Raw genomic sequence first — 16298 nt, 5'->3', positions numbered from 1 at the left:
GTCGGTGGGCGTGAGGAATAGGTCCTCCTCCCAAGCAGTCCAAATTTACTAGGTGATTCTTCCCCAGATGCTGCTCGGTGCTTGAGGGCTGCTATTTCACGGTGGCCTCAGCCTCCGGCTAAGGGAAGGGTGTCTGCCCTGGCACCTAGGGGTGGAGACCCCAGGAGGAAGGGCGGGGAGGGCCCGTTTGTCACGGACCGGTGGTAGTATAGGGAGGCCGAGCGGCCTCCTACTGGAGGCTCGCTCTTGAAGTCCATCTTAGGGCTCCCTCCACCGAACTGTTCCCCAAATCAGCACAGAGTAGGCCCTCACTAAACATTAAACCTAATCAAGGGCCAAACGAATTGTGAACGGAACCCCAACAGCGCGAGGACTGGGTCCGCCAGCGCCCCCTTGCGGTGCTCTGCACCAAGCCGCCACCTGGGAGAAGCGTCCCCGCGGTCCCATCGGCGAACGCTGGACACCACAAAGGACCCGAGCTGCCAGGGAAGGGGGCCCCTGGAGGGGATGTCGTCCGCGCCACCCCCCACCCATTTTTAGAGACGGACACTGGGCCCAGGGCGGGGAAGTAGTTCCGTCCCAGAAGGCCCCGGGAATGCGCTCCAGCGGCTCAGGGCGGCGGTCTGACGGCGGAGGCCTCGGGCGACCTGCGACCGGGCTGCGCTCGCACCTCAAGCAGTCCGTGCTGACTCACGGCAAGGGTGTCCCGGCGACGGCATGGAAACGCCGGCGGGGATGCCGGGCCACGCGCGACCTCCGGCGGCGGAGCTACATCTAGAACCCGGATGGACGCACCGGCGCCGCGCCCCCGGGGGCTCGCCGCCCGGTACACGGCGCCCCCCAGCGGGCGCGAGGGACAAGTAACGCCGCGCGCTCCCGGGCCCGCCGCGCCCCCGGCCGCGCGCGCGCGCGCGCGCGGGTCCCGGGAGCCCAGCCCTCCGCGCGGGCAGGCGGGAACCCGAGTCCTCTGCGCCGCGGGGGCGTGGCTGGGGGCGTGGCTGGGGGCGGTGCGCTCAGAGTCAGCTAGCCGGCCGAGGTCCTGTTGCTGCTCTCGGAAGCCCCGCGCCCGGAAGCCCCCAGGCTCGGTCCCGAGATGTCTGCCAGCAAGCGGGTGGCGAAGGTAAGGAGGTCGGGCGACCCCTCTCTCACGGCTCCTCTCGCCTCCCGTGACCTGCTCCTTGCATCCCTCCCCCGGCTTTCCGAGCGCGGTTATTTGTCCCTATTACCGCCGCTTGGCCCGGAGGAGGAGCAGGTCTTCTAGAGGGGCAGGAGATGGAGTCTGAGGAAGCGGGGGCGTATGGAGCGGAGCTGTCCCTGGCGCCCTGGGCTGCGCTGGGGATGCGGATGGTTCCTCCCGAATTGGTTTCGGTTTCTTTTCTCCTACAAGAAACTTGTGGTAATAATTGCTTGCTTGTCACTGAGGTGCTGGAAAGGTTCCAGGAGCCAGGCGCTCTGCTGGAGTGGAGGGGTTTAGGGACAGAGATAACCAGAACAAGGTCTTTGCCTTGGTGTAGCTCATGCCCCGCCCTTAATTGGGTACCTGTGTTTCTAGAGTCCCGACCAGTATGGGGTGTTGAGTAGGAATCGGGAACAAAGTTCCCTGGGTATTCTCGGGGGGGAAAAGATGCCAAGGCGCAGCTGGCAGGTGTCCCGGAGTAGGTGGTGCGCACTCATTCCTTCTACAAATGTTGTCGAATGCCTATTATGTGCTGGCTCCTGTTCTAGGAAGTAGGGAAGCAGAGATGAGCACAAATCCCCCCTCCCTTTGAGCTTTCTTTCCAGTTAGGGACACAATTTGAAATGAGGTCTGGAAGGATGGGAAGGGTCAAATTCCCCAGGATATGGGAAAACCCAGGGTGTTTGAAGGGGTGTAGCCGGGAGGTGGGCACAGGTGGGGAAGGAAGAGAGGTCAGGTGAAATGGGTCTGACATGCCCCAGACTTTGACTCTCTTGGAAGTGCCCTTCCAGTATGCAGAGTGGGAGCAGGGTTAAGGGGGTGAAGAGGGCTGCCTTCTCCTCTCCGCCTTTGAGAGTTAGAGAGTCTCAGGTTGGAACACAGAGCAGGCTCAATCCAGAAGAACTGAAATCCAGAGGCTGGCAACAAAGTGGGGCAAAGGGTCTTTCTAGCCAAGTGGGAAAGATCTAGGAGCCGGTATTTATCACACTGGCACCACTAAGTGCCTGGCCATTTACGTTAGCTCATCAGATTCTCACAGCAACCCTGTGAGAGAAGCCGTATACCCCCATTTTACAGATGAGGAAGTGGAGGCTCAGAGAGAATAACTCTATTGTCCAGGGTCACCCAGTAAGGAGTGATGGGACTGGGATAGGAGTCCAGGTTGGTAGGGCTCCAACCTGCACACCCTTCCAGTGGCCTCTTTACTTTTATTTTCTATTTCTCTGAGTCAGGTGATTTCCTAATAAGGCCTCAAGAAAGAGCTGAGTGTCCTAGGTTGGGTTTCACATCCTCAGGCTTGCAGAATCTTTTGGGAGATTTATAACATTTATAACAGAAAAGTCCCAAGGGGCACCTGGGTGGCTCAGTTGGTCGAGCATCCAACTTTGGCTCAGGTCACGATCTCGCGGTTCGTGAGTTTGAGCCTGATGTCGGGCTCTTTGCCGACAGCTCAGAGCCTGGATCCTGCTTTGGATTCTGTGTCTCCCTCTCTCTCTGCTCCTCCCCCACTCATGCTCTGTCTCTCTCTGTCTCTCAAAAATAAATAAACACTTAAAAATTAAAAAAAAAAAAAGAAATGAAATGTCCCAAATGATCTCAGTTATAGTAAAGTCAGGAAAGTGTCCATTCCACAGCTTCTCTGTTTGACCTAGAACTTCATTCTTGCCAAAGAGTCGTAGATGATACTGGAGCTAGGACTCATGGTAGCAAATATGGAGTGAAAAATAAATGAGGGGTCAGAAGCGCCTGGGTGGCTCAGTTGGTTAAGCACCTGACTTTGGCTTAGGTCATAATCTCAGGGCTTGTGAGTTTGAGCCCTATGTCAAGCTCTGTGCTGACAGCTCAGAGCCTGGAGCCTGTTTCAGAGTCTGTATTTCCCTCTCTCTCTGCCCCTTCCCCTGCTTGCACTCTGTCTCACTCTCAAAAATAAGTAAACATTAAAAAAAAAATTTAATAAGTGAGGGATCAGAGACTCTGTGCAGAAGGCACAAGAAGCAGTTTTTTGTTATGAATAGAGAGTATGGGCTAGCTAAGAGATAGGAGATGGGGCCAGGGTTGTGTTTATGTGTTGGGGGTTCAGAGAAAGTTCACGTGGTCCACAGTATGAAAAGCCCCTCCCAAACTGTGAACTGGTTTTGAGCCACCTTTGTTTATACCACAGTTTCCCAGCCTCGTTACTGTTGACATCTGGGGCTGGCTAATTCTTTGTAAGATGTTTGTCGGCATCCCTGGCCTCAACCCACTAGATGCTGGCATCACTCCCCCAATGTGTGACAACCAGAAATGTTCTAGGGGTGCCTGGTGGCTCAGTCGGTTAAGCGTTCCGACTCTTGATCTCAGCTCAGGTCTTTTTTTTTTTTTTAATTTATTTTTAAGAGAGAGAGAGAGAGAGAGCACAAGTGCACATGTGCATGAGTTGGGGAGGGGCAGGAGAGGGGGAGAGAGAGAATCCCAAGCAGGCTCCACAATGCCAACACAGCCTGACCGGGGGCTCCATCCCATGAACCATCAGATCATGGCCCCAACCAAAATCAAGAGTCAGATGCTTAACTGACTGAGCCACCCAGGTGCCTCATCAGCTCAGGTCTTGAGCTCAGAGTCATGAGTTCAAGCCCTGCATTGGGCTCTGCACTGGCTGTGAAGCCTACTTTAAAAAAAAAAAAAAAAGGCCTAGGCATTGCCTAGTGTCCGCTGGGGGTGTGGGGTCAAACTGCCCCCAGTTGACAACCAATGGTTTATACCCATTTGCTGTTCCAGAGGCATATGACCTTGCCCTTGAATGTCTTCTTATCTGTTATTGTTATTGTTTTGTTTTCCAAGAAAAAAAAAAGTCTGTTGACCCCCGAAGAGGAGACAGGTTCCTTGGTCGATGTGTTTGAGAAGTTCTGCATGCTGTGGGCGCACAGCTTGGAGATTTGTGATGCACAATAGCACATTGAAGGCTCTGGGAAGTTCTGCAGTAAAGGAATCTGTTTAGCTTTGTGCTTTCCGATGTACTTGACCGTGGATCCCTTTTCCATCAATAACTATTGAGCTTGCATGGAACACACTGTATCTTTGCTCTGACCCGGCCTCTGCCTTGGTGCCTGTCCCCTTCCCTGCATGGCCTGGCACAGTGGCGCCCTCTGTGAAACCTTCCCGCTCCCCTGTCCTCTTCCCTAGTATGTGTCCATACCCCTTATTCACACAGTCACATTCACCTTTCTGCCATCACTCCAGCAAAGTTCTCGAGGGCTGGGCCCTTCTTACTCAAGTGTCGCTAGAGGATGTTCCGTAAAGGGCTGTAGGGAGAATCCACTGATGTCTGGGTATCTGGGCTACCTCTCTAGGGGACGGGGTGAGTCACTCCTTGTCCCCTTGTTTCTCTGCGTGATGTGTTTCTCTGCTGCAGTCTGTCTGAACCGTCTTCCTTCCCCAGGCCTGGTCTGGAGGACTTTGTCTTTGCTGTCCACTCTGAGCACTGTAAGGGCCTGTCGTCATGCCAGACACGCAGTGCATGCTGTGAGGAGGGAGGGAGGGAGGGAGGGAGAGAGTTAGGACCTTTCAGGAAGACAGCAAGATGACAGAGGTCAGGTGGTATCTTGGTTTCAGGAGGAAAGGCTCTGAAGAGAGTTTACTCCCAAGTGGTAACATCTGGAAGCAGTGATCTGCACCTTCCTCCCACCCAGTACCTCCAGAGCTCAGATAAGTCACTTAAAGCACATAGCGCTGTGCCTGACACATTCTGAGAGCTCAGTAGTTGAGGGCTCTGACTTGGCCGGCTTCTGCCCCGGAGGGTGTCCTTTTTGAAACTTGGGACAGCTCGCTGCTGGGACAGGGAGGTGGGGGGCTGAAGTAGGGGAGACCGGCAAGCTGCTCACTGATGCATCCCCTGCAGGAGCTGGAGAGTCTCCAGGCAAAGCTTCCCCGGTACCTACGGAACCTGTTCAGCCATGATGCCGATGTCCTGGTGTGGCACGCCCTCCTCCTGCCCGTGAGTGTCTCCGGGGATCATGGCCTTTGATTAGGGTGACAGGCCAAAGCCATGGGCAGGGAGGCTGAGGACTGGGTGAGAACTTCCCCTGTCGTGGAGTCCTTTTTATAACTGGAGGTCAGTCGTTGGTAGAGGAGGTCTCTGGACTGATTGCTTCTGAGGTCACAGCAGACCGATGAAGAGGTTAAAAGATTTTTGGATCTGGTAGGAGAGCCTGTCCTCAAATCTGTAGGACAAGCCCACCCGGTGACAACCCGTCACCAAGCCCACCAAGAAGCTACAACAGACAAACAGCATCAAAAGAAGAAAGAAAAGATCTCTTGGACCTTTGTCGGAGGCTGGGGATAAAGTTCCTGTTCGTAGTTGGTAGAATTTGCTCCTTCAAACCCAAAATGTATTTTGTTTTCTTTTAAAGGTCATATTCCTGGGGTGCCTGGGTGGCTCAGTTGGTTGAGTGTCCGACTCTTGATTTCGGTTCAGGGCATGATCTCACGGTTTGTGGGTTTGAGCCTCACACAGGACTCTCTGCTGACAGTGCGGAGCCTGCTTGGGCTTCTCTATCTCTCCCTCTCTCTCTGCCCCTCCTCTACGCACACTCTCTATCTCCAAATAAATAAGTAAATTAAAAAAAAATTAATGTTTTTTTTAAATTGATAGTCTTTTTAAAAAATTTTGTTTAATGTGTATTTATTTTTGAGAGAGGGAGAGAGAGCATGAGTGGGCGGGGGGAGGAGAGAGAGACGGAGACACAGAATTCAAAGCAGCCTCCAGGCTCTGAGCTTCAGCACGGAGCCCGACGCGGGGCTCGAACTCACAAACCACGAGATCATGACCTGAGCCAAAGTTGGATGCTTAACCAACTGAGCCACCCAGGCGTCCCCCAGAAATGAATTTAAAGATCATATTTCAGACAACTATTTCTTTTTTATTCTAGCATAGTTAACCTACGGTGGTATATTAGTTCCAGGTGTACAATAATATAATGATAAGACAACTGTTGTTACATATGGCGACGTAGATAACTCATCTTTACCATTCTGATTTGTCTCCATTTATTAGATCTCTCTCAGTAAAATCTCCCCCTGAAAATAATATTCTAGTGGACCAATCTGAGTGCAGGATTTCTCTTTTATTATTAATAGACTGAAGATCTTTTCTATGGGAGAGTCATCTATACACCTTTAATTACATGGACATAAAAATTAAAACAGTGAAACTTGTCATTAGCTCTTTGGAAGATAAAAAGAACCATTCATTTGATTATTTAGGATTTGGTCTTTTTACTGACAATGCAATGGCCTGGATTGTGCCCTCTTCTCTTTCAACCGGCCTTTAGTCCTGAAAAATAGGGAAAGGCTTGACTCGGGGCAACATACGAACCTCGGTCGTGTCCAGTGGGCTGCTAGGTTGAAGCAATCCGTTTACCTGGCTTGGAGTGAGGACAGCTGCTCTGGGCCTCAGGGGCCAGAGGAAGAAGGTGCTAGAAGGTGCTCCAGGGACTGATTAGATGCCCCAGGGAGGCTAGCTCTGAGGTGGATGAGAGTAAAGGTGGAGGAGCGGGTGAGAAGGCAGAAGGTGGGCGACAGGGACACCTGGGGGATGTCACATTTCAGAGAATACTGTGAAATCACAGTCGGCAAGACCAAGGTGGGGCGTCTTCTGGTCTGAGCACAATTCCAGCGTGTGGAGGGGTGTCTCTGCCCCACCTCCAAGCAATTCTTAGGACACCAGCTGGGTGTCCTACTATTAAAAACAATATTTTTAGAATTTTTAAAATGTTTTATTTATTTTTGAGAGAGAGAGAGAGAGACAGAGTATGAGCAGGGGAGGGGCAGAGAGAGAGGGGGAGACAGAAGCACGGAGCCCGATACAGGGCTGGAACCTGTGAACCACGAGATCATGACCTGAGCCGAAGTTGGACGCTTCACCAACTGAGCCACCCAGGCGCCCTCCCAAAAACATGTTTTAATGCTTATTTATTTAAAGAGAGGCAGAGAGGGGCGCCTGGGTGGCGCAGTCGGTTAAGCGTCCAACTTCAGCCAGGTCACGATCTCGCGGTCCATGAGTTCGAGCCCCGCGTCGGGCTCTGGGCTGATGGCTCAGAGCCTGGAGCCTGTTTCCGATTCTGTGTCTCCCTCTCTCTCTGCCCCTCCCCCGTTCATGCTCTGTCTCTCTCTGTCCCAAAAATAAATAAACGTTGAAAAAAAAAATTTTAAAGAGAGGCAGAGAGTGCGAACAGGGGAGGAGCAGAGAGAGAAGGAGAGAGAGAATCCCAAGCAAGTCCCGCACTGCAAGCACAGAGCCCAACTTGGAGCTTGAACCCACCAACCATGAGATCATGACCTGAGCTTAAATCAAGAGTCGGACGCTTAACCAGCTGAGCCACCCAGGCACCCCTGGATGTCCTGTGTCCTACTATTTAACTCACTTCTGACTCCATCTACCCTGGAGATAGCATCGGATCCCACAGATTAAAGGCTGGGTTCCAAATGACTGTCTCTTCTACACACCCTCCCCCTCCTCCCCTCAGATGTCAGTCCCAAGTCCCGGTTGCTTCTGACTGAATGGTTATAAATCAGAGGCTCCCATGACCCCTTCTTCAGGTTCACTTAATTTGCTAGGGCGGCTCACAGAACTCAGAAGCATTTTACTTGCTAGATTGCCAGTGCAAGATGGGGGAAGGGCGCGGGGCTTCCGAGCCCTCTCTGGACACGCCATCTCCCCAAGCCAACACGCGTTCACCAGCCCAGAAGCTCTCTGAACCCTGCCCTTCTGGGTTTTCACAGAGGCTTTATTACATAAGCATGATTGATTAAATCTTTGGCCTTTGGTGACTGAACTCTAGCCCTTCTCCCCTCCAACCCTCTAACCCCCTGGTTGGTTCCCCCGACTATAGCCCCCCTCCTTAGGTGCTTCCAAAGCTACCTCATTAACATAACAAAAGACATTTCCGTCACTCTCAACACTTGGGATTGGGGGACCAAAGGCTGATGCAGAACAGCCAGCTAAGGGGGCCCAGAGGTGCCTGATGAAGCCGTAAAGGAGGAATGGTTGGAGGGCAGGGGAAGGAGAACCCAGACAGGTCTGTGGGATGAGCTGACAGATTGTCCCTTAAAAGCTCAGTCTCCGTATACATGCTCACCAAGGTGGCCCCACCTGTCACCTCTTATCACGGAAGCTGACAGCGGGATGAGCTTTTGAAAGCTAATAGTAAGAGTTGCCATTCATTACCCACTGTGGACCGAGCCCTGTTTCCAGGGCATTGCCTGAGCAGTCGTACTGAGCCCTCTCAACTGCTCCGTGAGGAAGACTGACATCTTTTTAGGGTTGGGGAAATGGAGGCTGAGGCTGTTGAGTAACTTGTCACACAGAAGGTCACACAGAATAAGGTGGCAGGATACTGACTTTCCTACGATTTACTAATGGCTAAAATAGGATCACTTTTGAGGTTGGAAAAAAAAAAATTCTAGGGCTCTTAGGATATTGAAGCAGAACAAAATATGATTAGCTTCCAATTATCAGTGCTGCCAAAATGACATAATAATAGTAGTATAATATAATAGTATTAATATAATGTATAATATAATAATATAATGTAATATAATATAGTATAATATAATATAATATAATATAATAGTAGATGCTGATAGTGGTGAGCTTTCATAATACTTTTATCCAATGGCAGTTTTGTTGGGACTAAAGTTCAATTCTCCACAGCTTCAGCAAAGAAGCCCCCTTCCAGTGAGACAGTTGGCCAACACCTATAAAACACCAACTCTTCTCTAAGCACTTAGCAATGAATTTTTTTTGTAAAAAAAAAAAAAAAAGAATAAGGTGGCAGAGCTGGAAGAATAGCCGAGTGCTTTTTTTAAGCCCCAAACTCAGGGGCACCTGGGTGGCTCAGTTGGCTAAGTACCTGACTCTTGATCTCGGCTTGGGTCATGATCCCACAGTTGGTGAGATCGAGCCTCACATGGGGGTCTGCGCTGACAGTGGGGAGCCTGCTTGGGATTCTCTCTCTCTCTCCTCTCTCTCTGACTTTCACGCTCTCTCTCTCTCTCTCAAATAAAGTAAACTTAAAAAAAAAATAATGAAAAATAAACCGAAAGCTTAGAAGGAAATCAGACTTTCTCAGCTGACCCTAAGGTATAGTATGAAAGCCCTCGGGGTGGCCCAGCTTCTTCATTTTACAGATGAGGATCCCGATTCCTGGAGGAGCTCAAAGCCACATGGTGGGCTTGAGGCAGAGCTGGGGTGGGCTCCCAGGGCCTTCAAGTCCAAGGCTCCTCTGTCAAGACCCAGGAAGCCCAGCATGCAACCCTGCAGACAGGACACATGGACATTCTCCCGTCCTTTTCTGAGGCCTCATGCTCGGCTCTGTCTCCACTGCACAGGCCTTGGTCTCTTATCATCAAGAATGAAAAGCTGAGCCATTTTCCTTACCTGCCCTATACAGTTGCCCCATCTCTTATCTCAGACACACCCAAGACCCCTATGGCTCCCCTTTGCCCTCTGCTAACTAAGAGGAGTTCTCTTAAGACTTTGACTGTAGGCTTACATCCATGTGTCCTTGTCCTGTCTTCTCAGTAACGAAGGCTCTGAAAGGATCTGGAGCTTTGGAAGCAGCCGGAAGCCCCTGGACTCTGTGCTGGGGTCACCCGAGTTCTGGGGCTCCCCCCTTCTAGGGGTGTAGACTAGTGCTCACATGTGGAGACATAGAGTTGGCAATTCTGGGTTCCCCTCCAGCACTCCACTGGGGCCCTGGGCAAGTTACAAGACATTGAACTTGAGCTTCCTCATCTGAAAATGTAGATGCTAATAGTGGTGAGTTTTCATAATACCTACTGTATTACCTACTGACACACAGATAGTGCTTTCCATGTGCTGTTCTAAGCCCTTAACATAAATTAACTCATTTAGTTCTCACATAAGCTGTATGAAGAAGCCTATTATTGTCATAGGGAAGCACAGAGGTTAAGTTACTTGCCTAAGGTCACACAGCTAGAGTGGCAGAGCCAATATTCATACCGTGGCTCCAAAGTCCATGGAACCCCTGCCCTCTGCTGCATGGACTAATGTTTGTCAAGCTCTTAACACAAGGTGGCACAGAATAGGCACCCAGGAAAGTTTTTCAGGTTGCTCGAAGTCTGGAGGGTCTTCTACTGGCCCCTGGCTACCCCTAACCCCCAGTCACTCCAGCCCCCGAGTTCGTTCTTTCTGTAAAATTTTTTTATTATGGTAAAGTACACAATAACAATATTTACCCTTTTTATGTTTACAGTTCAGGGGCACTAACCCCATTGCATTGTTGTGCAACTGTCCCCATCACCCACCTCCAGAACGTTTTCATCTTCTCCTTCCGAAACTCTGTACCCATGAAACACTGACTCCCCATTCCCTCTCCCCCTGCCCCGCCCCATCACCTGGCATCTCATTTTCTATTTTATGGCTGTGAATCTGACTATTCTGGGTACCTCACGTAAGTGGAGTCATACAGTATTTGTTCTTTTTCTCTAGCTTGTTTCACTTAGCATAATGTCTTCAAAGTTCATCCATGTTGGGGCACACGTCAGAATTTCATTCCTTTTTAAGGGTGAATAATATTCCATTGTACATGTATGCCACATTTTGTTTCTGCATTCATCCATCAGTGAGTATTTGGGTTGTTAGCATGGATCCCGTGCTAATTCTGTGTTTGGATTTTTTTTTTAAATTTTTTAATCCATTTGAGAGAGAAAGACAGAGCATGAGGAGGGGAGGGACAGAGAGAGGGGGAGACACAGGATCCGAAGCAGGCTGCAGGCTCTGAGCTGTCAACAGAGCCCGACTCGGGGCTCGAACCCACGAACCATGAGATCATGACCTGAGCCGAAGTCGGATGCTTAACCGACTGAGCCACCCAGGCGCCCCCTCTATGTTTAGATTTTTGAGGAATTGCCATACGTTTTTCCACAGTGGCTGCACCGTTTTACATTCCCAAGCCCCTGACTTCTTATGATCCCCTCATTTTCTCCATTCCGCCCCCCCCCCGTAATGATTTCTCCCATGCTTCATTCTTCTATTGCATTCTTCTTTTGCAACATGAAGACGTTGAAGCCGAGATGGCCATTTGTGGCGTCATGGACAGACCTTGAAGGCATTATGCTAAGTGAAATGAGTCAGGCAGAGAAAGACAAATTCTCTATGAACTCATCTATAGATGGAATTTTTAAAAGTTTATTTATTTGTTTATTTTTTTTAACGTTTATTAATTTTTGAGACAGAAGCAGAGCATGAACAGGGGAGGGGCAGAGAGAGAGGGAGACACAGAATCCGAAACAGGCTCCAGGTTCCGAGCTGTCAGCACAGAGCCCGACGCAGGGCTCGAACTCATGGACCGTGAGATCATGACCTGAGCTGAAGTCAGACACTTAACCGACCGAGCCACCCAGGCGCCCCTGTTTGTTTAGAGAGCAGGGGAAGGGCAGAGAGAGAGGGAGAGAGAGAGAGAGAGAGAGAGAGAGAGAATCCCAAGCAGGCTCTGCACTGTCAGCACAGAGCAGGATGCGGGGCTCAAACTCATGAACCATGCAGTCATGACCTGAGGCGAAACCAAGAGTTGGATGCTTAACCGACTGAGCCACCCGGGCGCCCCATCTTTTCTTTTTAATTGTATCTGTGTGAGAAGACGGACGTTCGCTGAGCCCACGGTGGTAGTCATTTTACCATCCACTTACACCATCGTGTTTGTCGATTCTTTTTCAATAGAAATGGACAGAAATTAATTATCCAGTGGAAAAAAAAAAGAGCTGAGATAGTCCTAGTCAAATGTGACCCCGTTTTCGAACGAGGAAGCTGAGGCCCAAAGGTGGGAGGTGGCTGCCCACAGTTGTTGCACAGAAAGAGCCAGGGTGGGACTTTTGTGGCTCCCAGGCCAGTGTTCTTTTGTGACTCCACTAATCGGCGGCTCAGTTGCCCAGTGAGTACAGGAGCCACCCGTGTCCATTCATGGTCCCACCTGGGCGTGCCACAGAGGACTCCTCAGAGTCCAGGGGCGAGGCCAGGAGAGGGGCCGCCAGACCAAGGCCCCGGGAGGAAAACGGCTTTTCAGAGCAGACGTGTGCTGGAACAGAGCTTCACCCCTTCTCTTGCGCAGGAGAAGCCACCCTACAACCTCAAGGCTTTCCACCTGCGCATCAACTTCCCTGAGGACTATCCGTTCAAGCCCCCTACGGTGACATTCACCACCAGGATCTACCACCCCAACGTGGGCCACAATGGAGAGGTTTGCCTGCCCATCATCAGCAAGGAGAACTGGAGTCCTTACACCAAGACCTGCCAAGGTGGGGCTGGGCCTCGCCTAATGGGAGGGTCTGATCCTGGAGGAGAGGTGATGGGACTGATTTTGAATCAGAAAACACCCCAAAGGGGGGGAGATAAAAATGGCGGGTCTCAGCTGAGCCTGTCTTCAGATAGAAGGGATGCATCCTGAGATCCTGGGCCTGCTGACCTGGTCCTGCCTCGGCTTTCTACCTGGGCAGGTGCGACAGAGCAGCATGGCCACGGGTCTGGGAGGGACGGGCTCTGTTGCTCTGTCTGCGGACCTTGCCGAGGTCTGCTCCTTCGCAGGCTCAGAGCCCTAAATGACAGTGGAGGGGATTGGCCCAGTAATGGCAGTACGTGTGGATTAAACGCTTTCCGCCCTGTGCTAGGAGCTTCACACACCACCTTCATCCAGTCCCCCAGCAGCCCCATACGGAGTGCTCGCATTGCCCATTGCATAGATGAGCACAGTGAGTCCTGTAGTAAGTGAAGCACTGGCCTGTGGTCGTCCCGCTGTCAGGTGGCAGAGCTGGGACTCACACTGGGCTTGGCTGACTCTAGACCAGCACTACCCCACAGAACTTTCTATAGTGATGGAAATGATCCATGGCTGCCCTGTCCACTTCCCTAGCCTCTGTGACAGGTGGCGATGGAGCACCTGAAGTGTGGTCCTGCGACTGACCTGAATTCCTGATTGCAGTTCATTTTAATTCCTTTCAATTTAGAGATCTGCATGTGGCTAGTGGCTACCATATTGGGACAGTGCATTTCTATAGAGTCCGTGAGCATCATCGGTGCGTGAACCAACTCAGGAATTCTTTTTTTGTTGTTTTTTTAGTGTTTATTTAAAATTTTTTTTAACATATATTCATTTTTGAGAGACAGAAACAGAACATGAGTGGGGGAGGGGCAGAGAGAGAGAGACACACAGAATCTGAAGCAGGCTCCAGGCTCTGAGCTGTCAGCACAGAGCCCGACGTGGGGCTCGAACCCACGAACCGTGAGATCACAACCAGAGCCGAAGTTGGACGGTTAACCAACTGAGCCACTCAGGTGCCCCTGGACCAGCTCAGGAGTTCTTAGCCTTAGAAACAAGGTCCCGGGGGGCGGGGGGTGGGGGAAGGGGAGGAGGAGTGGTCCTTGGGTGAGCTTCGGGGGGTCTGTGCAGCACTCTTAACTTAGAACTGCACGTTGGCGTGTATTCACACGTGCATGTGCCTCGAGAGATGGCCCACCGCCTTCTCCTGGTTCCCAGAGCCATCCGTGAAAGGTTAGGAGCCACGGGGCAATAGCACTTTATAGTCTGGAGCCTCAGAACCCCTTTTCCCAAATAAAAGTTGATTTATTTGGAATCCTTTTAAAAAAAATTTTTTTTTTTATTTCATTTATTTTGAGAGAGAAAGAGAGCAAGCAGAGGAGAGGCAGAGAGGGAGAGAGAGAATCCCAAGCGGGCGACATACTGTCAGCGTGGAGCCCGACTTAGGGCTATTTGGAATCTTAACATCAAACAGAAAAACAGGGCGGCTCTTGTTGGAAACAGAAACCCCATTTATCTCATTGACCTCCACGATGAGACGTTTCTATGAAGCCATGGAACATGGTTTGAAAAGCACTGACATAGCCAGACAGGGCTTTGGGCACCGTCAGTGAGGAATGAGGGGCTTTTAACTTGGTTGTAATGTCATCATCCTAAGAAATCGACCTCCTTGGGGTCCCCCACGGACTGAGCGTGGAGGTGCCAGGGGATCTGGGAGGGGGCTGCCATCGCCTCCTTCCCAGGATTTTTCTCTCTGTCCTGATGTCCTGACCTGGCTTCTCTCCCCAGTCTTGGAGGCCCTCAACGTGCTGGTGAACAGACCAGACCTGGGGCAGCCGGTCCGGTTGGAGCTCGCAGACCTACTGAAGCAGGATCCGGAGCTGTTCCACAGGGAGGCCAGGGAGTTCACCCTCAAGTATGGAGTCGACCGGCCCTCCTAACTGGTTCTGACCCCTCTCTTTGCCGGATCCTCTCTGTGTGACGGGCGGACATTTCATGGAAGCTGTGGGGGGCTGGGGCGGGGGGGGGTTGCGGCTGGAGCCTCCTCTCATTTGTTCCATGTTTTCCTTCTTAAGTAGCTAGTCATTAGCCTGTGTGTGTGTGTGAGCGTGTGTGTGTGCGTGTGTGTGTGTGTGTGTGTGTGTGTGTGTGTGTGTGTGTGTGGCATGGACCCATTCCCACGTTCACCTGGCCACAGTGTGCTTTTCCTGCTCTTTCTCTGCCCCAGAGGCAGACGAGTTCATGTTTGTGCAATTACAGGCCAGCTCTCCAGGGCTCCGTGGTCTCACAGACACAGGTCGCCTTCAGGCCAGCTGGCAGGAAATGAGCCCAGGAGCCGCCTCGCATCCCCCTAGGGCCCAGGCAGAGGGGCAGAGGGGATGTGAGGAGTATGGAGGGGGGGCAGGGCACTTGGAGAGAATCATATTTACACTTGAGTGATTGTTTATTGAGTATTTGAAGTCAGCCAGACTGCTAATAGGTACTTCATGTCTAGATTTATGCGCGAAACCTTTCCTCTTCCCCTGATGAATCATGAAGTGAAGAATCTAATCTCTATCCAGAAATCTGACTATGTGGTTTTTTTTATAGTGTGATATTTTTTAATGTTTATTTTTGAGAGGCGGGGAGGGGCAGAGGGAGAAGGTGACAGAGATCTGAGGCTCTGTGCTGACAGCAGAGAGCCCGAAGTGGGGCTTTGAACTCACAAACTGTGACATCGTTGAGCTGGCCCGAAGTCAGGCACTTAACTGACTGAGCCGCCCAGGCGTCCCTCAGGCGTCCCTGACTATATGGTTTGTGTTTTTAAAATTTTTTAAATTTGAGACAGAGAGAGGGTGAGAGAGAGAATGGAGGAGGTGCAGAGAGAGAGAGAGGGACAGAGGATCTGAAGCGGGCTCTGCACGGACAGCAGAGAGCCCGATGCAGGGCTTGAACTCACGAACTGCAAGATCACGACCTGAACCAAAGTCGGATGCTCAGCCGACTGAGCCACTCAGGCGCCCCACATGCAATCCCATTATGTTACCAGTTTCTGGGGGCCAGGCTTCAGCCTGGGAGGAAGCCCTCCAGCTTCCAGTCCGGGATGACCACAGAGACCATCTGCTTGTCCAGCCATTAAAGTCACAGATGAATTTGGAGACCGGCTGGGTGTTTATTGAGAGGGTGGTGTGGTTTCCTCAGGAGAAGGTGAGGCGGAGGGTTAGCTCCATCTCCGCAAAGCTGTGGCCCTGTTCCCCAGAACTGGTGGCTCTCTGGGCTTCAAGCTTCACGTAACCCCAAACACTGTGGGCAAAGCTGGCCATGAGGGACTAGGCTGTCAACATGCCCCCACTTTACAGATGAGGCAACTGAGGCCCAGAGTGCTTCAGTGGGTTCCCGGGTCTGCTCTGCCAATCAGGGCAGAGTCCACACCTCCTGCCGCAGTGCCAAACCGGCTGGATTTCGTTTGTGTTTTTCACGAGCTGTTTTCATCCACACACAAAGCTCCAAAAGACTGATAGAGCCAGACAGGATTGTCAGCAGGAAATTATAAGCAGCTCAGGGGGTGCATCTCTAATGAGCAATAGAAAAAACAAAGCCAAGCCAAAACTTCAGCCCAAGCCGAAGGGATTAACTTAACCCGGAGGAAGGACTTTCAGGAGCCAGTGGTTCTAGGCTGCGGGAAAACCACCACTTTAGACACAAATGTAGGGTATCTTTGAGTTGAGGGAATCGCCCCAGGCCCCACTAACCTAGTTTGAGGTTTCCAGAGAATCTTCTAGCACCTGTTCTGGAATTCCCTAATTTGGGAGAAGTGTGGAAAGAGGGAA

The 16298-nt window shown here is 51.3% G+C and overlaps 1 protein-coding gene across 2 annotated transcripts; it reads left to right on the top strand.

Moving 5' to 3' along the window:
* The first annotated feature begins 977 nt into the window (after nt 1–977).
* UBE2L6 (ubiquitin conjugating enzyme E2 L6) lies at nt 978–15058 on the top strand. 2 transcript variants are annotated; one of them, XM_047824002.1, is made up of 4 exons: nt 978–1120; nt 5055–5150; nt 12286–12472; nt 14278–15058. In XM_047824002.1, the coding sequence occupies exons 1-4, from the start codon at nt 1094–1096 to the stop codon at nt 14427–14429; spliced, it is 462 nt and encodes a 153-aa protein (XP_047679958.1). In that variant the 5' UTR covers nt 978–1093; the 3' UTR covers nt 14430–15058. The 2 variants fall into 2 exon arrangements, with proteins under 2 accessions (XP_047679958.1, XP_047679959.1); XM_047824003.1 differs by lacking the exon at nt 5055–5150 and having other exon boundaries at nt 983–1120.
* Nucleotides 15059–16298: the final 1240 nt, after the last annotated feature.

The sequence above is a fragment of the Prionailurus viverrinus genome, chromosome D1 (assembly GCF_022837055.1).
Source record: "Prionailurus viverrinus isolate Anna chromosome D1, UM_Priviv_1.0, whole genome shotgun sequence".
In the NCBI taxonomy this organism is placed as follows: domain Eukaryota; kingdom Metazoa; phylum Chordata; class Mammalia; order Carnivora; family Felidae; genus Prionailurus; species Prionailurus viverrinus.
This window is presented reverse-complemented; position numbering and strand designations above follow the sequence as displayed.